Source organism: Plutella xylostella, chromosome 27, assembly GCF_932276165.1.
Source record: "Plutella xylostella chromosome 27, ilPluXylo3.1, whole genome shotgun sequence".
Lineage (NCBI taxonomy): Eukaryota > Metazoa > Arthropoda > Insecta > Lepidoptera > Plutellidae > Plutella > Plutella xylostella.
Genome location: NC_064007.1, coordinates 4,138,115 through 4,158,331, shown reverse-complemented (window position 1 = coordinate 4,158,331; position 20,217 = coordinate 4,138,115). Strand labels below are relative to the sequence as shown.

Genomic DNA, 20,217 nt, shown 5'->3' with positions numbered 1-20,217 from the left:
GGGTTAGTTGAATGGAAAATATTCATCAGAATCGATTCAGATTCGAGATAATCGCAAACAAACATATAAAGATACGGTTATCGTACCACCACCACATTGGCTATAAACAATACCAGCATCGCCGTCGCACAGCACTAACTCCACGCCATACAATGTACGTCGGCGTCGATTTTCACTGCTCGATCCTACCTACATAATGAGTTTCGGATGGAGAAAACATGGCCAGTCTATCATGTATTCCACATGTTCGCGACACGACTCTAAGCTGAGGGTCTAGTACAGGTTTGTTAGTTTGTCGAAAACTATAGAAGTTTACGTTTTCTCGCATACAAAGTGGCGCCTCTAGCGGAAACTATCATGAATCTTTTGACAGATAATGTATGCAGATGACAAGAGAAAACTTTTTTTTCTTTCGTAAATACCGTACTAGAGGCTCTGTACGTACCGCGTCGTGTCTTGCGCCCCGTGCTAGCCTCAGTACGTCCCACGTCGTGCTAGTCTTGCGCCCCGTGCCACACAGTACGTCCCGCGTCGTGTCTCGCGCCCCGTGCCACACAGTACGTCCCGCGTCGTGTCTCGCGCCCCGTGCCACACAGTACGTCCCGCGTCGTGTCTCGCGCCCCGTGCTACACAGTACGTCCCGCGTCGTGTCTCGCGCCCCGTGCCACACAGTACGTCCCGCGTCGTGTCTCGCGCCCCGTGCTACACCCTCAGTACGTACCGCGTCGTGTCTCGCGCCCCGTGCCACACAGTACGTCCCGCGTCGTGTCTCGCGCCCCGTGCTACACAGTACGTGCCGCGTCGTGTCTCGCGCCCCGTGCTACACAGTACGTCCCGCGTCGTGTCTCGCGCCCCGTGCTACACAGTACGTCCCGCGTCGTGTCTCGCGCCCCGTGCCACACAGTACGTCCCGCGTCGTGTCTCGCGCCCCGTGCTACACCCTCAGTACGTCCCGCGTCGTGTCTCGCGCCCCGTGCTACACAGTACGTCCCGCGTCGTGTCTCGCGCCCCGTGCCACACAGTACGTCCCGCGTCGTGTCTCGCGCCCCGTGCTACACCCTCAGTACGTCCCGCGTCGTGTCTCGCGCCCCGTGCTACACAGTACGTCCCGCGTCGTGTCTCGCGCCCCGTGCCACACAGTACGTCCCGCGTCGTGTCTCGCGCCCCGTGCCACACAGTACGTACCGCGTCGTGTCTCGCTTCCCGTGCCACACAGTACGTACCGCGTCTTGCGCCCCGTGCCACACAGTACGTACCGCGTCTTGCGCCTGCCCGGGCGCCGGCAGCTTGTGCGCCAGGTCGCGCATGGCGTACTTCCCGATGAGCTCCTTGTTCCGCTGGTCGATGGCCAGGTTCCGCAGCGCGGTGGCCACGGCGCACACCACGCGGTCCACTTCCATGCGGAGCAGCTCAACGAGGATTGGGAGACCTGTGGGGAAGAGGGTGGGGTTAGATAGAAGGCCTATAACGTCTTATGTAGGTACATATATTTGTGTTTGAAATATATATTATTGAAAATAAACGAAAAATTTATAATTACAATCGGTACATTAATTTCCCAGTTACAGTGGACCATTCTATTTGCATCAAAAAAAATGAGGATTTCCAAGATTTCGTCTGTTGGAATTGGAACAGAAGTATATTTGTTACAACGAATTTATCAGGCATGTAGGAGTGAATCAAAACTCTCTTACGTCTCTCGTACTCACGATCCAATCCAGTTACATCATCACAACTGCAACCTTCGTGGTGACCAGTGTATTGGGCATAGAAGGCCTATTTTAGATCTACATGATTATCCGGATAATCTAGGTTGACATTAAAACAAACGAACGAGAGCTGTTATCCTGGTTATGCCATTATACCCTGCCATGTGTAAAGCACCCTGGGCAGTCAGCGAATCGCTAATGTGATGGGTCATTTATTTCATCTCGGTTATATGACACTTGAGGAGACTTTGCATCCCAAGAAGTAGCATAAGTAAGTACCTTTCTCCTTGCGCACGGCGGCGCGGATGTCGATGGAGGGCTGCCAGTAGCACGCGGCCAGGTTCTGTAGCGCGCCCGCGGCGGCTTCAAGTGTCTCCGGGTTGGAACAGGTTTGGAGGAGCGCCATGTATAGGGGGACCACCTGGGGAGTTAGGATGATGAATTAGCGAATGCGAAAATTAATTTTAGAGCTATATGTTTTCGGTACCAGCTATAATGTATTTCTAGGGCAGCTATATAACGGTAATTTGCCTTAACGCCTGCTATAGAGACCACCAATCGCACCAAAAACCGCAGCAATTACGCGGTGACGACACAAAAGTGACAGCAAAGCATGGAAAGCGATACGTACCGTTTTCTTTTGACGCTAACATAATACCAGGATGTCAACGATAGTTTAATATAGCTGTGCCAGGAATAAAATATGTATATGAGGAGATGAAGTTACCTCTGGAGACCACAGCGCCTCAGTGCCCTTAGGCACAGAATAACCCGGCGGGTCAGAGGGCTGCTTGCCGGGCGGGCTGTGCCGGGGAGGGGAGCCCCCCGCGCCCCCCGCGCTCCCCCCGCTGGCGGCGGCCTCCTTCTTCTTCTTGCTGCCGCCGAAACAGCCGAGGTTCTCGCCTGGAGTGTGAAGATTTGGTGTTTTAGAAATGGGTATTTATTTACTGATTTTTGTCATTCGCCTTAAAATGTTGATGGCGAAGGTATGTTTAAAATTGAAGTGATAATTAGACAGGGATAAAATGTATCGGTAATTACATATTTTAGACATTGGTTATCATAATTTCAGAATAGTCGCCCGTTCTAACATACGATTTCCTCTAGACAAGTTATTTTAGCTAGTCTAGGCAGTCAGCGACTGCCGCTAATCTGACTGGCTAACCCTTTCACCACAGTGATAAACACTAGCCTGCATGGTGCTTTTCCTACACTATAATAAGAAGCAACACTTTAGTTAGTTAGTAAGTTACCTTTGGAAGCGCTGGCCTGTATCCGCGCCTGGCTCGTGGACTGTGTGGGGGGCGCTCTGGTGTCGTACAGGGGGTCTTCTATCTCTTGACATCTGCAGGGAAAAAAACATTTTATAATTAACAAACAATTAGCGGAAGACTTGGCGTACAAATAAGGAGACCTATTCCCAACAGTAAGCGATAAAAGGCTGATGATGATGATGATGATGATAATTAACAGGTATAGTTACAGTCGACATCATGTCCTCTTCTACCCATAGATTCACCCTGTTTAGCAGCTTTGACTTCATGATAACAGGGCCCTTTTTAAATTTATTACAGTAGCACAGTATTATACACCGTATTTCTACGAACCTGTAGCTCAAATTCCTTAGAAAACACACGCAGTTCTCTACAATCTTTCAGTCAATAGCTTAAGCCTGTATGGCGGCTCTCACTGCATACATAACAGGACCTTTACTATCAATGGATTCTACACCTTATTTCTACTCACCTGTAGCTCAAATTCCGCAGCACACACACGCAGTTCTCGACAATCTTGGTGCCTATAGCGTTGGCCTGTATGGCGGCCCTCACAGCATGTAACAGAGCCTCCGTGAGGCCGGGCAGGCAGCGCAGGCGGCGGCGCGCGTATTCTCCGGCGGAGGAAGCGTTGCGCAGGACGCCTGATGAGTTTCTGAATACTGGAATTGGGGTGGGGAATGGATTAGTTCGCAAGGAGTGGCATAAATAGCCGATTCTAAGGGTCCAGACTCTAGCATGGTTGCGTTGGTTCTGGTTTTATGATAAAGATAAAATACTACTGTTTGTAGAAACAGTTTTACAAACATGAAAAGAAAATAAATAGCACAATTGGCGGCCTTATTACTAAAGTAATCTCTTTCAGACAACCACATTGATAGGAAATAGAAAGAATATAAAAGTTAATTACTATAATTAAAAGGTTATGTCAAATGTGAGATAACTCTGGTAGAACGGTCTGAAGTTAATGAATGAATGGCTGTGAGTTACTGACATGTGGACCTGTAGAAGTTACTCTGAGTGAATGAATGAATGAATGAATGAATGACTGACCGATTCATTGAATGTACGACTAACCTGTAGACCAATAAGTGTCTCCAGGGCTGGTGGGGTGCCACCCGGAGTGCGGCACGATCACCTTGTTCACTATCACTTGCGCCGCGTCGTCTATGATGGATTGCTTCAAGTCTTCGCACGATGACATGTTCCAGATCACTCCGGTCACTAGCTCTTTCACCTGAAAATGGGGTGGTTTGGTTAGAAAGGTTTTTTTGTGTGATTAAACTATGGTGGTATAAACTACCGTTTGGGTGGCATAGCAGAGGTTATTTTTAGCGCATTTATGTAAGCTTATTGTGAAATTTTAAGTCAAATGAGGTGAAGGGTTTCAAAATTAAACTATTTAACCTCAGATTGTGGTGACATTTTACTCAATAACTCCTAAGCTACTCGTCCGATTTGCATGAAATTTCGCACACATATAGACTACTTAACCCTGCGCCTTCCCACATACCTCCAAGTCAGTTCTCGTCGTTTTGTCATCCATACGAGAGATTCCACAGAAACTATTCAACCTCAGATTTTAATGTCATTATCTCCTAAACTACTCGTCCGATTTACACGAAATTTCTCACTCACATAGCTCATTTATTCCTACCTCCAAGTCAGTGGCTCGGCACAGCAACGCCATCAGTGCGGGTATGCCCCCGGCGTCTTATCACTCGCTTGTTCTCGTCGTTCTGTCGTCCGTACGAGAGATTCTAAAGTAACTATTTCACCTCAGACTATCGTGACTTTGTCTCCATAACTCCTACTCGTCCGATTTGCATGAAATTTCGCACACAAATAGACTACTTAATCCTGCGTCTTCCCACATACCTCCAAGTCAGTGGCCCGACACAGCAACGCCGTCAGTGCGGGTATCCCCCCGGCGTCCCTGATCGCGCGCTTGTTCTCGTCGTTCTGTCGTCCGTACGACAGGTTGCGGAGAAACTATTCAACCTCAAACTGTAGCGATATTTTACTCATTAACTCGTAAAATACTCGCCCGATTTGCATGAAATTTAGCTGTCAAATAGCTCATTTACCTCCAAGTCGGTGGCTCGACACAGCAACGCCGTCAGTGCGGGTATGCCCCCGGCGTCCCTGATCGCTCGCTTGTTCTCGTCGTTCTGTCGTCCGTACGACAGGTTGCGGAGCGCGCCGCAAGCGTTGCGACACACTTCGGGGTTCTCGTGTGAGACGAGGCGGACTAGCGGCGGGATGCCTCCTGAAAACGGGATAGGGGTCAGAATGGATATAAATTATGTAAAGTGCAAGTTATAACAATTATGAAAATCGATACATACATATCGATAGGAGATGAATTGGTTCTGCAATAAAATTCTGAAATTGGGTTCTCTTATGTGTAGTATGTAGAGCTCAGTTATAATCATCATTATCAGCTCGTAATAGTCTAATGTTGGACATAGGCGTCTTCCAAGGAGCGTCACAACACTCACATCACTCGGTCTTACTCATTCAGTTACTATCAGCTGTCTAAGGTCTTAGCTCCAGAGGGCCAGAAGCGTCGTACACTACGCTTGCAAACCCGTTTGCCCCACCAGTAATCGGTCCTTCGGACTCACTCACCCAAGTTCCTAGTCTTCTGCTTATTCGGGTCGTCCATATACGTCAAGTGTTGTAAATAGGCGGCCGCGTTCGCCTTCACCACGTCTGATGGTGAGTTGAGGAAGCCGATGACCTCGGGCAGGTTGGGGTCCCGCCACTGGAGGCCGCCGCCGTCGTCGCGCGCGCCCATGCCACCGTGCACTGGGGGGAGGGATAAGATAATGGTTATTTGAAATGTTAAAGTACAGCAACGAAGAACTATAGGGCTTATTAGACTACTAAAGCTTAGAAGTTAAATGAATAATCAATAATACTCAGCCCAACTATAAAATACATTTTATAAACACACACACACACACACTATCTTGCAGGGCATTTCACAATTTTCGCTAGTGTTGTGTCCAATGCAATAGGAGGCTAGCTTGTTGCCATACATCGGGTAAAACTAAGACAGAACTCATCATTCTCGTAACAACAAAACGGGGCGGTGCTATTTTTATTTAATCTAACTCACACACCCTATCACTATATGGCTTATCCAGCATTCCTGGTTTGCAGACCATCTGAAATTATTATTTATTACAATATGGTACCGAACTTACCTAGAGACATGCCAGCCATCTGTTTCTGTAGCTCCTCTTCATCACCATACATAGACTGTCCGCCGGCGCTGCCCAGGCTTAATCCATTTTGAGAGTCCTACGAACAAAAACATATAATTAAATTAAAAACAGAGACTAAATAAACGAACTGTGCTTAGAAAACTTTATAATTATTTAAAACAATAGAAAGTATTACTGTCCATTTATGGCTTTAAAGTGTTTGTTGGGCCAGGCCAATGATCTCGCAATAAGAGTAGAGAAACGCTGGAGGAAGTTAGCTTAGTGCATTTACACGATTGGAGAAGAAGAAGTGTTTGTTTTCAACACAAAGCTATTCTACAGCTAGAAATCAACAATTTTAATAGGTTTCCATCGGCTAAAACAGTTAAAATGCATGATTTTAATTACTTACATAAAATGTTGACGACTTATTCAATTAGAGAGATGATTAAAACTGTCTGATTAATTACAAAATTGATAGTAAAACTCATTAGGAGTTATCGAAGGTTATTTGAAAGATTCTGTTAGAATACATTTTGCAGAATCAACTATAAAGGCACCTAGTATGGTCAATCGTTGTTTCTCTCTAACATATTTATTTATATTTCTTTGTAAAACAAGTGCATAATTATTATACTTTATTTCAATTGCGATCCTTACCTTCGACTTACCAGAGTGCACAGAGCCACTTTAACTCGGTGGACGTGTCTACATTTCAGAACCATACGTCATCATCGGCTGGACGCACTGAAGAACATTGCCTTCAGACTTATAATACTATCAAGAATATGTGTGATGAAAACTCTGCTATATATATATATATATATTTCGTTTATTTTCCAAAAACATTTTATAATAGGTACATAAGTTACAACAAAAACCTGCCGCTTAAACCACGCAGGGTTTATGTGTGGCAAGTGCAGTCAGAAGTTGTGCATTAAACAATAATAATGGTTGACTATATAAAATTAATTTAGTTCTTCGACAAAAAGCGATGTAGACATGTTCTACGTTGATATACCAGCATTTTATACAGGGTGTTGCAAAATTGGTATACTAAGCCTAAGCTAAGTTTCTTCCAGACAACACTTGTTTACTCACGGTGTAGGGCGGGTAGTGAGCGTAGTAGGCGGGCGCTATGGGCGCGTAGTCGCCGCGCGGTGACGTCACGCAGTAGTGCCGCCCTAGCTGCTCGAGCGAGCCCGACTCGTATCTACTGTAAAGGAAAAATATATTTACACTTTGAACATTACATAACATAAAGAAAATAGGGACTACTAAATGCAATAGTCTGTAATTTGTTTGTCATTAAAGAAACTACTGAATGATATAAATCAAAACACTCGGCACGCTTGAGTCTAGTCGCCGCCCCGATGTCGTCCCGTCGACTGTGTGGCGGTGTACCGAAAACTAGTCACACGACACTGGCTTCTGTTGTACTATGCAGTTAAATTTTTTTGCCGCAAGCTTCAATTGGTTTTTACGTGGAAATTGCGGGATAAAAAGGAGTCTATGAGTCAATCCACAATCCACGGTTTCAGCTTACTACGTGGCATATTAAAAAAAAACAATATACTCACATACTTTTACATTTATAATAAAAACTCTTAAAATAAAACATGAGCCTTATACCAACTGCCAAATCCATACATTTTATTTGTCATTTGCTCGTTTTCAATTTATTAGACATAAGATAAGGCTGTCAATCGAACTCATGCTATATTTTCCAATCTCTAGGTAGTAGCTACTGACCTCTGCTGCATGTGCAGGTTATGCTGCTGCAGCGCGGTGGGCGACGCGCTGCGGGGGGACGCACTACCACCGCCTTCCGCGTACTCCTGGGGAGATACGATACAGTTATTATCGGTATTAGTACACTGACAAGCAATGAAAAAGCTCCACTTACAAAATGTCGACACCAAATAACCCCATCTTCTTTTCTAATATTCTGATGCGCGGTTAAATGTACTTCAGTATTGCAGACGGCGTTATAAAGCTAGTCTTTTCCGTTTAGGAGTAATTTGGTGCTATTGTCACTGGAACTTTTTCATTTCAATTTTTTTTTTTTTTATTCTGAGCAACATATATCGCATTGAATATTTACATAATTAAGTAGGTACTAATTTAACATGCATTTACAATACAATTAAATAATATTATAATACATTAAACAAAGTAAATTATTAAAATATAATTATTCACATGATCTATCATTTATAAATTCATTAACAGAATAGTAACATTTCTTTAATAACCATTTTTTTAAATTTGTCTTGAAGTGATTGTATTTGCTGACAGATTTCAAGTGTAAGGGTAATTTATTAAATAACCGCGTATTCTGGTACTGAGCACTGTGCATATAAACTTGCAACATTGGCAGAACTGCGCCACCCTTGCTGGGGATGTCCTTCCTTCTTGTTGTCAGTCTAAATAGTCTTTCTTCGTCAGTCTCTACCGTCTCAGGATGCTTAGCCATATCGCAAAGTAGAACTAGCAGATAAAGACAAGGAACAGTCAAGACTCCAAGTTTAATGAGAAAATCTCTGCATGAGTCCCGTTGAGATATCCTAAAAATTATCCTTATGGCCCTTTTTTGTGCAACAAAAGCTTTTGTGATATTGTATTTGTAGCTGTTTCCCCATAGTTTAATGCTATATCTCAAGCGAGATTCAACTAGTGAATGATATATCATTTTTAATTGCGATATAGTCGCTTCGTTTCTAAGACTTCGCAATACGTAGCAAGCTGAGCTTATTTTATTTGTCACACTCACTAGCTCTTTTTTCCAATTTAAACGAGAGTCAATGTTTACGCCGAGGAACTTGACTTCATCCACAGTTTCAATATGTTGTCCATTTAATTTTACATTTAGTACTTCATTTTTACCACATGTCGATTGAAATAGCATTACATTCGTTTTATCAGAATTTATTATTAAATTATTATTCATAAACCATATTGAGAATTCTTGAAGAGTCAAATTTATTTTATCATTTAATTCGTCAATATTACTAGCTGAAATTATAGCGTTAGTGTCATCTGCGTATATGATTGGAGTCACATCTGGAATCTTGGATCCAATATAGTTTATTAGGTCATTTATAAATACTATAAAAAATATTGGACCCAAAATTGAGCCTTGCGGAACTCCGGTTTTGAGATCTACCCAGTTTGAATTGAAAGTTAATTCTTCACCATAATTAATGCTTTTCAACTCTACATATTGTTTTCTATTACTTAGGTAACTCTTTATAAGATTCAGTTGTTCATTACGTACTCCATAGTGCTCGAGCTTTTGCAATAAAATTTGATGATCTACGCAGTCAAAGGCGGAGCTTAAGTCCAGAAACACACCTGCTACCTTAAGTCTCTTATTCAAATTAGTCACTACTTCACAAGTGAGGGCGTCTACTGCTTCAACAGTGCCAACTCCCTGTTGGTAACCAAATTGCCTCTTACTTAGTATATTACAAGCTTGCTTATATTACAACATTGCTCGTGAGTGTAGGTATAATAAACAAAACCTAGTCACACTTGTCTCTTGAAGACAGTGAGCGATAAATACAGCTATTTTATTGGTTCTCTAAACCAGTTACTATTTCAACCCAATCGGCATGGATGATTGTCAGGAGGGTCACTCTCGAAGACGAAAACGAAGTTTTAGAGCGCAGCTGCGCGAGCCACGACTCTATCTCGTTATATTAAGTTTGCGTTGCACGAAGGCCCTCGAGCGTTCGTTTTTCGTCAATATCGAGTAACCCTAGTAACGTCATGGTGTCGTCGGGTAGTCACTAACCTGCGGCATGTACTGCGGCTGCTCGCAGTACGGGTGCGGAGGGTAGGCGGCGCCGTAGTGCGCGTAGTGACCGCCCGCGTAGCCGCCGCCTGACACGGAGACGGAATCCATCGCCTGCTGGAAGGGTAGGCGACGGTTAATGTTGGGAGGACTATACATAGACGTGTAAGGGTATGGGGTAGGCAATGTTGTGGAGCTGGGGTTTATTTGTGAAAGAAGATCACACAATTCGACATATTTTGTATTGATATAATTGCAAGATATTTGCGAAATAAATTTTTGCTACAGCATAGACCATGCAGGTCATGAGTTTTATGTAGTAATTTACATACATGTGAGAATGTACTTATATTTGAAAAAAAATCATAATCAAGAATCAGAAATAAAAACAGGTAGTGGACTACATTGTCTTTGTTGTTTTGTGAAGTTTTCAACCATATTTAGGTAACATTAGATATCTATGAAAATACACAATATTACCTACCTAAAACAAAAACATACATCATATGGAAGGCCACCATTCAACCCACATCTGATCGACTATCAGTTTTCAACGTTTCAGTCAGTCATCTTTCCGTATGTATCGAGTTTCGGGGGAAATAATGAGATGCCTCATTCGAGCATCTTGCGATACTCGATCCAAGCCGCGTGTATCGTATTTCCGCTTCTATTATATTATCAGAAGTTAAAGCGAGGTGAGAGAGTTACTCGACTCACCCGGTATATTATATTTTGAATGCAATTTTAGAATATAGCTGTAGATCGTACAAGGTGACCTAATAGCCGGTTCCTATTTTTCATCTATAGATTTTTGCTTAGAACCATAAACTGAGCCAACAGAAATTTTCATCTGACGAAACATTTAGACACAAATTACTACGTTATATTTTCAATGGCTTAATCGACTGTTCATAAATCTTTTCAGACTCGGGCGATCGTTGGTATAAAAGGATTAACAGATTATAATCAAGGATATCGCTGCGGCACAGGGTTCTCTAGACAAATACATATTTAAGACACGTCTATTGAAGATTTCTCCGGACATAAAAGACACATCTATCGAGAGGCATCTTTCAGCACCCGAAAAGATCCTGATACTGATGATGATGATGATGACTACTGCGACTACACTCACGTGCGGGTACTTCTGCGAGGGCGCCATGGTGAGGTGCGACATGTGGTTGTAGTGGGCGGCGGGGGACGACACATACTGCTGATGATGATGATGACTACTGCGACTACACTCACGTGCGGGTACTTCTGCGAGGGCGCCATGGTGAGGTGCGACATGTGGTTGTAGTGGGCGGCGGGGGACGACACATACTGCTGATGATGATGATGACTACTGCGACTACACTCACGTGCGGGTACTTCTGCGAGGGCGCCATGGTGAGGTGCGACATGTGGTTGTAGTGGGCGGCGGGGGACGACACATACTGCCCGTAGTCGCCCTCCAGCGCGACCTGGCCCACGGGGTAGTCACCGGCCTGGGGAGGAGAGAAACCTGAGTTAGGATCGTAATTTTCGGGACAAATGTAAACAATGCGAGTTTTCGTTGCGATAATACGGTTGTACTAGTTAGCCGATGACTACCAATACCAAGCGACATTGGTAGATGGCACTGTAATGAAATAATTAATGTAATGCTGAGAAGGAAACTAGGCATCCTCTGTGGAAGCGTCATCACGGGTCTGTCACGTCAAGTTTTACTATTTCATGTTGATCCACCCAATATATACACGTTACACCTGTACGCGGGAGTAGCTCATTCGGGAGGCGTCGGAGCGGGACACGGGGCTGTGACAGACAGAGACAGAGAGAGATGGCTCGTCACCTGCATGAGCGACAGGTGGTGTTGGTGCGCGAGCGCGGCCGACAGCTCCGCGTCCTCGGTGGAGGCGTCGGAGCGGGACACGGGGCTGTGCTGCGGGCCGTACGCGTTCTCCACGGGACCGTTGCTGGAAATAAAAAACTTCTGTTAGAAAGACTAATACGGCATATGGGTATTTGAGATGTTATTGCGCTTATGTTGAGGGGTCATTAAGATAACATAGTAGTGAACGTTAAGGGGATTTGGCCAGAAACAATTGTAAGGGGGAAATTGAGATGTTGTGGCGGTCGTTGGAAGAGGCCTAAGGACAGCTGCAGTATAGACGTTTTGGCATTGAATTGTAATTAAAGGCAAGTTAAAGCGGCTTAGCGGGTTCTTTAATGAACACAATAAATAATTAAGAGTTTATTATTACATAAATCCTCTTCCTAAAATTATATGCTTTCTAAGCCATGGCAGATAGATATATTATATTTTTGAGTTTTCTTATTTTATTGATTATCCTAATTTGATCCATAAAATCATAAAAAACAAATGGTTGACCACAACTACTAAAATATAAAATGGGGCATTTCACACAAAGGGTTGGGTTGCAAACAGAACAACATCCAGGCCCATCTTTCTTGCCCAAAACGCCTGAAGCTAAGTTTTCAGTGTTAAAACTAACGTGCAAAGCTAATATTTACTCCCGGGCTTCTCTGTGTAGACAACTCGGGTGAAGTGTGGGTATGCTTTCAAGTTTTCAATTTCTTACTTAGTACAGTCGGAAAATGTCCCTGATTTTTGCCTGGCTGAAAAAGAGAAGGATTCGAAGATTAACATGGACATGGGGATTTGTGCCACCTACAGGTCGGCAACGGATTGTGTAAACTTTTTATTCACCAGTGGTTTTTTTTTTCATCTATTCTACCGTAGCAGAAAAGCTTTAAGGCTTCTGCTGTAATATAATTATTTGACAAAAAAAAACTAACTGAGTATGAAAAAGTCTTTTTTCATTTCAGACTCAGCATAGTTCAGCCAACTCCATCGCGTAAAATAAAAGACAATCCGTTACTTGTATCTCTGATTCATAAAGCCACATCCATAATATTATGTTCTCAATATTTTCAAATTACCGTTCCCAAAAGACAATCTCCACATTTGCATCTAAATTTTCGCTAATTCTGTCTCACCTTACGCCTAAACGATAAGACCTAAGCTCGGCTATCAAGACCTAAGTGTTGTCCTGAACAAACACTGAAACCGCCTGACGGCACCATGCTACACTGTCTCCCTTATCTTTAAATTATCTTTAGCTAATCTCTAACCCTAACCTTTTTCCTGTTGCCGTATTCTAGGAATCCAAGAGTTTCTGACGCAGCAATGAATGTACGAGGTGGTTATACATAGTTGATATAACTGAACCACCTTGATAGTAAGAAGTGAGATATGAGATTTGATATGTTGGTCTGACACACTTATAAATGCTATAAAACTCAAATTCTATCACCAACAAAAGGGAATGGCAAAACGAAGTACCGTAATTATTACTAATTACAACAAGATTTCTGAACAATCTCATATCTATGTATTAAAATCTATGTCATATAATTTTGTCTCAAATCTATGCACGATCAATACAAAAACCAGAAACCGATAGTACTTATTATCGCTGAAGAATCATACATTTCACCGAAATACTCTTACAGCGTCAGGCGTTTCCTTTAATTATATTTGCGATAAGCTCCGGTGTAGCTCTCGGCCCGCATTTATATCGCCATATCAGAAAGGAATTAGTTTTTCTCCTTCTACTAAAAGAATCGCATTTTAACGCAACATCAGAGTCGTGAGCACAAGTTTCGATCCTCCGTTAACGTTGCGTATCGTCAACTGTCACTGTCAAAATGTAAGGCAAAGTTATTTCCAAAAGTAACTTTTTTTTTTCCATATGTTAGGTGGAATTTCACCAAACGCTAAACGTATTTAGTAGCCTATCATACGTCTGTCAGTTAGTACAAAATGTATTTAAAATTTGATTTAAATACGTTTAGCGTTTGGTAAAAGTGACCCTTCGTGTAGATTCGAAAATAGTATCGAATCCTATGCTCGCGCCTCAGATGTAGAGATTGCCAGAAGAGGCAGAGAGTTACTTGTGTTGTGTAATGTGTTATACGTTTGTTGCATGTTCATTGCAGATAAGTTTTATAACTTGTCATTTGCCACTAGTACACTGTTATTTTTGGTGAATTGAAAATAACATACATGTATACAGCATAATCAAACTCCCACTAAGCCTACCTCAGTTGGGATTCAAACCGTTTCCAGAACCGTAAGCATTTCTATAACTATCGATGTCAGTCATCAAAAGTTTCACCTAACAACTAAGTGCCAATTTCTTCATTTCATTGGTTAGATAACCGACAGTGATTGATTTATAAATTATACGTCATCTCCATATAAAATTCATGACAGATGTGTCAAAAGTTAACCACTACTCCCTGGTTATGCTCTAACCGAGAATGGAGAAATTGGCACTAAATATCATACTAGGTGAACGGAAATGAAGTATTTTATTCATTATTTTTTTCTACCCATTTAAATACTAGTAGGCGCCTATCGCGTTCTTACGTAATAGTTACAATAGCTAATGTCTCAAAACACGCAAAAGAAAGGAGATGTGAGCTACAAAGAAAGCTATAGTTACACAATACGAAACTTCGTAGTCGCTCACTTTCACTATCCGAGTTCCGACTGAATTGGTGCTATTGTTTATAATATTGTGAATAAATATTAATTATCTTGAATATAATGTTCTCTGACATTGAATAACGCATCGTAGGAAATTTGCGTCTACACTTTGAGCCCTATTCGCTTCATCAGTTTTGGGATACGACCGACAAACGGATACTACCAGCTACCAAAATTATAACATCCGTGTCTTTTTCGGTGACAAGTTAAAAAGGGATAAGCTTTGTTACTGGATACTTATCAGGGATTCAATCTGAAGTTGTTTAGCGAGCGCTAGTGTGAGGTCGCTTACATAAATACTTGTTCACAACTTTACTAACTTGCGATTAGAACTTATTACCCACTTAATATAATGAAAACAACAATAGATATAACAATGGTACTACCAGACCGATTCAAAACACATGTACATACAGGATACTTAATAAAAACCTTTTATACACAAGTCACTTTAAAAATATTATTTACTTATATAAAATAATATTATAAGCATATAAGGCATCATCATAAGTTTCTCGTTAAAATAAAATTAAACAAAAGAAGCGTACAGACAGAGAAAGCGAAGGAGATAACAATACATTGGCATTCACCTTCAAAACGAACGCACAAGCAACCGAGATAACACTTAGCCCTACAAATTCCCAGATAATATTCCAAGTCAAGGACCTCTTAGATAACACAGGCTTACAGCAGACTTAGCGAGTTAAGGAAACTTATATAAAAGTTAAAGGAAGGAGAAATATCGACATTTTTGTTCCCGGGTCAAAGTTCCGACCCTGGGGGGTTTGGGCGACATGTATTTACTTAGACTCGCTAGAAATTGTAAAGTAAGCTGGAGTACAAGCGGAAATAAAGTTAAAGTTTAATAAAAGTTGCATTTATGAAGACAAAGGAGCACGACTTTCAGGAGAGAACGTGAAACGTTCAATACAAAATAACATTTGGTATGAGAATCTGGCCTTAGGTTTGTCATTGAAGACGTCCTCCTTATTATAAGATCCACTATGACATAGATCCCTTCTTAGCCCCTCATCAGTCCATACTCGGCATTCCTCATTCAGCTACTATCCAGGTGTCTGGGCATCTGACCGAAAAAAACAATTCTGATATTGTCAATTTAAGAACTATTTAAATTATTACCAACAGCTTCAACTAGATTAAATTATTGTCAACAATATGAACTTAGTTCGAACGAATAATTTATTGATAAAAGTTTAACAAGTACATATTTATTGACTTAGCCAATAGACAGTAAATTGAGCATTGGCCTTTGGACCAGCCTCTATTCCAACTAGTGGATGGTAACTCTACGGGTAGCTTCACGACATCGATATTTGGAGGCTCTGCTCCGCTAACGAGGACTCTATCTCGTTGCATTAAACATACCGATTGCGTGACTGCTCTCGGAACCTCGTATGTCGTCAAGCAATAGTAGACCCCTCGAATAAATGCTCTATTGACAAGTTACGTCGTAACTCGTAACTTCGGTGCAGGAAATATTTTGGACAGACGACGTCGTCGTTGACGGTATTTGATTGTTGTGGGACGACAATCATACATTGATGTAGGTTATATTGTTCGAAGGATACATTGTCCGTGTGGACAACGACATGGCCAGATTTGTTACAAAAAATATTCTTTGTATAATTGCAATTACTGGAACGAATGTTCAGCATTAATTATTATTGCATCAACATTCATTCATTTTCACTTTTATATTTGAAAGGCATTCGTATAAAATTGTAATCATCATCAGCCAATAATCATCCACTGCTGGACATAGGCCTCTCCCAAGGAGCGCCACAACACTCGGTCCTCGGCCTTCCTCATCCAACCACTACCCGCCACCCGCCTAAGGTCGTCAGTCCAGCGGGCAGGAGGGCGTCCCACGCTGCGTTTGCCTGTTCGTGGTCTCCACTCGAGAACTCGTCTACCCCAACGGTTATCGGATCTTCGGCAGATATGACCAGCCCACTGCCATGTCGGTAACCTTAGTCCTCTGACGGATAACGTCATTTCTGATACGATCCATCAGAGAAACCCCAAGCATAGCTCTCTCCATAGCACGCTGAGCGACTTTAAATCGGTGGGCCAGTCCTACCGTCAGTGTCCACGTCTCTGCACCATACGTCATCACTGGCAGGACGCACTGGTTGAAGACTTTTGTCTTCAGGCTCTGAGGAATGGCCGAGGAGAATATGTGACGAAGTTTCCCGAATACAGCCCAACCCAGTTGGATGCGCCTTGCAGCCTCCTTGTCGAAGTTGCTTCTGCCTAGCCGAATAGTCTGCCCGAGGTAGACATATTCTTGCACAACGTCGAGTGTTGCCTCACCAACGGCGACCGGCTCCGGTTTGATGTGAGCATTGTACATGACTTTCGTCTTGTCCAAGTTCATTCCGAGGCCTACACGTCGGGAAGCATTTAGGCCACTTAGCATCCAGCTGAGTTCCTGCAGAGATCAGCGAACAACAGTACCTTAGAGTTGGTGACTACATCTGGCAGGTCGTTTATTAAGATGACAAACAAGAATGGTCCCAAGTTTGATCCTTGACTTATTCCTGAGTGAGTTCCATAGGGTCTCGAGACATATGGGCCATATTTCACAAATTGTTGTCTATCCCTGAAGATGCTGGCGAATAGTTTCAACAACCTCGGCACGAATCCCATTTGACTCAGTTTAATCAGAAGCGTGTCATTGTCCACACGGTCGAAGGCCTTCTGGAAGTCCAGGTAGATGACATCCACTTGGTTACCTGCCGCTGTGTCAATCTCCTGCGCGATAAAATCTAGCATAGTTACCAGATTTGTCACTACCGACCGCTTTGGCAGAAACGCGTGCTGAAGAGGCGTCAGATATGGTGCACACTGTGGTAACATATGCCACATATGCCATGTCCTTTCCAGTCCAACGTCTTAAAGACATCTTCCAATGCATTGGTGAACAGTTTCGGAGATATCACATCCCCCTGTCTCACTCCACGTTGCAGTTGGATAGGTCTTGTCTTGTGGTCCTGTACTTGGACAGTCATAGTAGCGGCATTGTACAGACATCTCAACACCTCGATATAGCGCCAATCGATTTGGCATCTCTGCAAGGATTCCAAAACTGCCCAGGTCTCGATGGAGTCGAAGGCTTTTTCATAGTCCACAAAGGCTAGACACAGAGGCTGATTATACTCTTCGGTCTTCTGTATAATCTGCCTTACTGTGTGGATGTGGTCTATTGTACTAAAGCCTTTTCGAAACCCAGCCTGCTCTGGGGGCTGAAACTCGTCTAACTTTTGGGCAAGACGGTTCGTGATAACCCTTGAGAACAGCTTGTATACATGGCTTAAAAGCGAGATCGGTCTATAGTTCTTCAGAAGGGTTTTGTCACCCTTCTTAAAGAACAATACCACGACGCTCTCAGACCATGCCTCCGGTGTAATGCCATTGTGAAGAACCGAATTGAAGAGCCTCTGGAGCTGTTCGAGGATTGCAATACCTCCAGCTTTCAGAAGCTCTGTAGTAATTCCGTCTTCACCCGGAGCCTTGTTGTTTTTAAGCTGCTCAAGGGCTATCCTAATCTCACCTATGTCGACGTCAGGGATGTCGTCAGTGTAGTGGCGTATTAGTGGCGCTCTGGAATCGGTGAGCTGCGCCACACACTTCTGCGCGTGTGAAGCATAAAGTTGTCCGTAAAAACCTTCGATTTCGGCAAGAACCTCCGGCTTAGAGGCAACGATATTACCATCTGCAGACCTCAACTTCGTCAAGTGGCTTCTCCCAAGTTGCTGAACGAAGACTTTTGACCCCCGATTTTGCTCAATTGCTGCTTCTATGGCGCGTGTGTTGGAGCGACGGAGATCTCTTCGTATCAGCTTCTTTATACGCTTGTTGAGTACCCGTAGTTCTGACGAAGTGTTACCTGCCGACGGAAATTCGCGTCTCTGCCTCATAAGCTCGAGTGTCTCGCTTGAAAGTTTAGACTCCTTGCTTTTGCTTCTCACGCTAAAATGTCTGTGGCCCACCTCACGAAGAGCCTTCACTATTTGGATTGTATCCGCGTCAATATCCGTAGTGGTTTCCAGCGATTCGAATCGGCTCTGTAGTTCTCTCTGGAAGCTGGTGTTGCCAGCTCTAATTTGGTGCAGTGTGGGACGAAGGGTCGACTTCACCAGACGTCTCCTCTCCAGCTTGAAGTTAATATTCAGAGTACCTCGGAGAAGTCGGTGATCACTCCCAGTTTTAAACCTATTGATCACTGAGACATCTCTGAATATGTGGCGCTTGTCAGTCATAATGAAGTCGATTTCGTTTTTCGTCCTACCATCGGGGCTTGCCCATGTCCACTTCCTCTGGGGCTGTTTCTCAAAGAAAGAATTCATCAAGTACAGCCCCTCCCTTTCGAGGAAGTCAACAAGCATTTGCCCTCTCTGGTTTCTGCTACCAAAGCCATGAGGTCCTACCCTCGATTCGTCGCATTCTTGTACTCCCACTTTGGCGTTGAAGTCCCCCATCACAACGGTGTATTGGGTCTTAGCAGTACACTTGATAGCTCTAGAGATATCTTCGTATACTGCTTCGACTTCTGTGTCAGAGTATGCCGAGGTTGGTGCATATACCTGTACGACCTTCAAGGAATACCTCTCGGTTAGTTTTAGTACTAGGTACGCTACCCGATTCGACACACTGCTGATGCTGATCTCCACTACGTTGTTGACAAGGGTCTTGTTGACGAGGAATCCTACGCCACCTTGGGACAGTTGGTCGCCCTCGCGATGGTAGAGCATGTGGCCGGACTCCAGGGTCATCGTGTCCTCGCCCTCTCTACGGACTTCTGATAGCCCTAAGATGTCCCATTTTATTTTGCTAAGCTCTACCTCGAGTTCTAATTGAAAAAATTGTAAAGTATAATAATAACATACATGTATGTCATGCAACTCATGCACAATTCTGGTTAATTTTTGACAGAAGGCAACACTGACTGACCACGCATCAGTAACTTTACGTCGTCTTATGGAACCAGTAGCAGAATGACCGCACTAGTAACTGGTAACAACCGCATAATTAAAAATAATGAACAGGAATTCATGCAATCCAGATATTGATACCCAATTAATGCAGAACCTGAGGTTACCTACTTTATGGAGGAATTATTTATTTGTAGATAGATAGATTAAAAATTATAGGGCTTTGGCAATATGTAGAACCCACGCATTGACTGAAACTTTAACCCATTGTTAAAGCTTAACTAAAGTTTAACCAAGGTTATGTTAGTTTTCATATCATTTTAAATCGTAATTTTTCACAAGTTTGGGCATAAAGGCCATCTTCTAGTTTTCATTCATAAAACAGAAAAAAAGTAACGTGGCTTTAGCAGAGCTGCGCAAAGTTTTTATTTACAAGTAGGTTCTACCTAATAAGTTTCCAAGTCATTAGTATGAACAAAGAAAATAATAGCCACTTGAGTGCTCAAGTCGCAAAATTACCTGCTCTTATCCGAAATCGGGAAATTATGTAAATGTATTTCTGTTCTGAAGCCTTGAAAACATTTTAGGTACAAGCTAGCTCAGCGTAATGGAGCGACGACGCTATTGCTATTCTAAAATACATACAGGTTGTTTAAAAAGGGCATAATAAAGGGGTGGGGGTGACCCTACTAGGAGTAATTCTGAAGAACTTT

The 20,217-nt window shown here is 43.0% G+C and overlaps 1 protein-coding gene across 4 annotated transcripts in view; it reads right to left on the bottom strand.

Moving 5' to 3' along the window:
- LOC105381164 (catenin delta-2) overlaps nt 1-20,217 on the bottom strand; it is a 49,966-nt gene that overhangs the window by 7,027 nt on the left and 22,722 nt on the right. The window contains exons 3-16 of one of the 4 annotated variants that reach the window (XM_048630735.1): nt 11,826-11,949; nt 11,353-11,478; nt 9,992-10,108; nt 7,948-8,033; nt 7,297-7,411; nt 6,196-6,292; nt 5,615-5,794; nt 5,071-5,252; nt 4,061-4,220; nt 3,456-3,645; nt 2,963-3,054; nt 2,437-2,612; nt 1,989-2,130; nt 1,257-1,429 (exon numbers count right to left, since the gene is read on the bottom strand). In XM_048630735.1, coding sequence (XP_048486692.1) covers nt 1,257-1,429; nt 1,989-2,130; nt 2,437-2,612; nt 2,963-3,054; nt 3,456-3,645; nt 4,061-4,220; nt 5,071-5,252; nt 5,615-5,794; nt 6,196-6,292; nt 7,297-7,411; nt 7,948-8,033; nt 9,992-10,108; nt 11,353-11,478; nt 11,826-11,949 — 1,960 coding nt within the window. Of the gene's footprint in view, nt 1-1,256; nt 1,430-1,988; nt 2,131-2,436; nt 2,613-2,962; nt 3,055-3,455; nt 3,646-4,060; nt 4,221-5,070; nt 5,253-5,614; nt 5,795-6,195; nt 6,293-7,296; nt 7,412-7,947; nt 8,034-9,991; nt 10,109-11,126; nt 11,300-11,352; nt 11,479-11,825; nt 11,950-20,217 lie in introns of those variants that run through there. The other 3 variants (XM_048630736.1, XM_048630737.1, XM_048630738.1) reach the window with 3 other exon arrangements.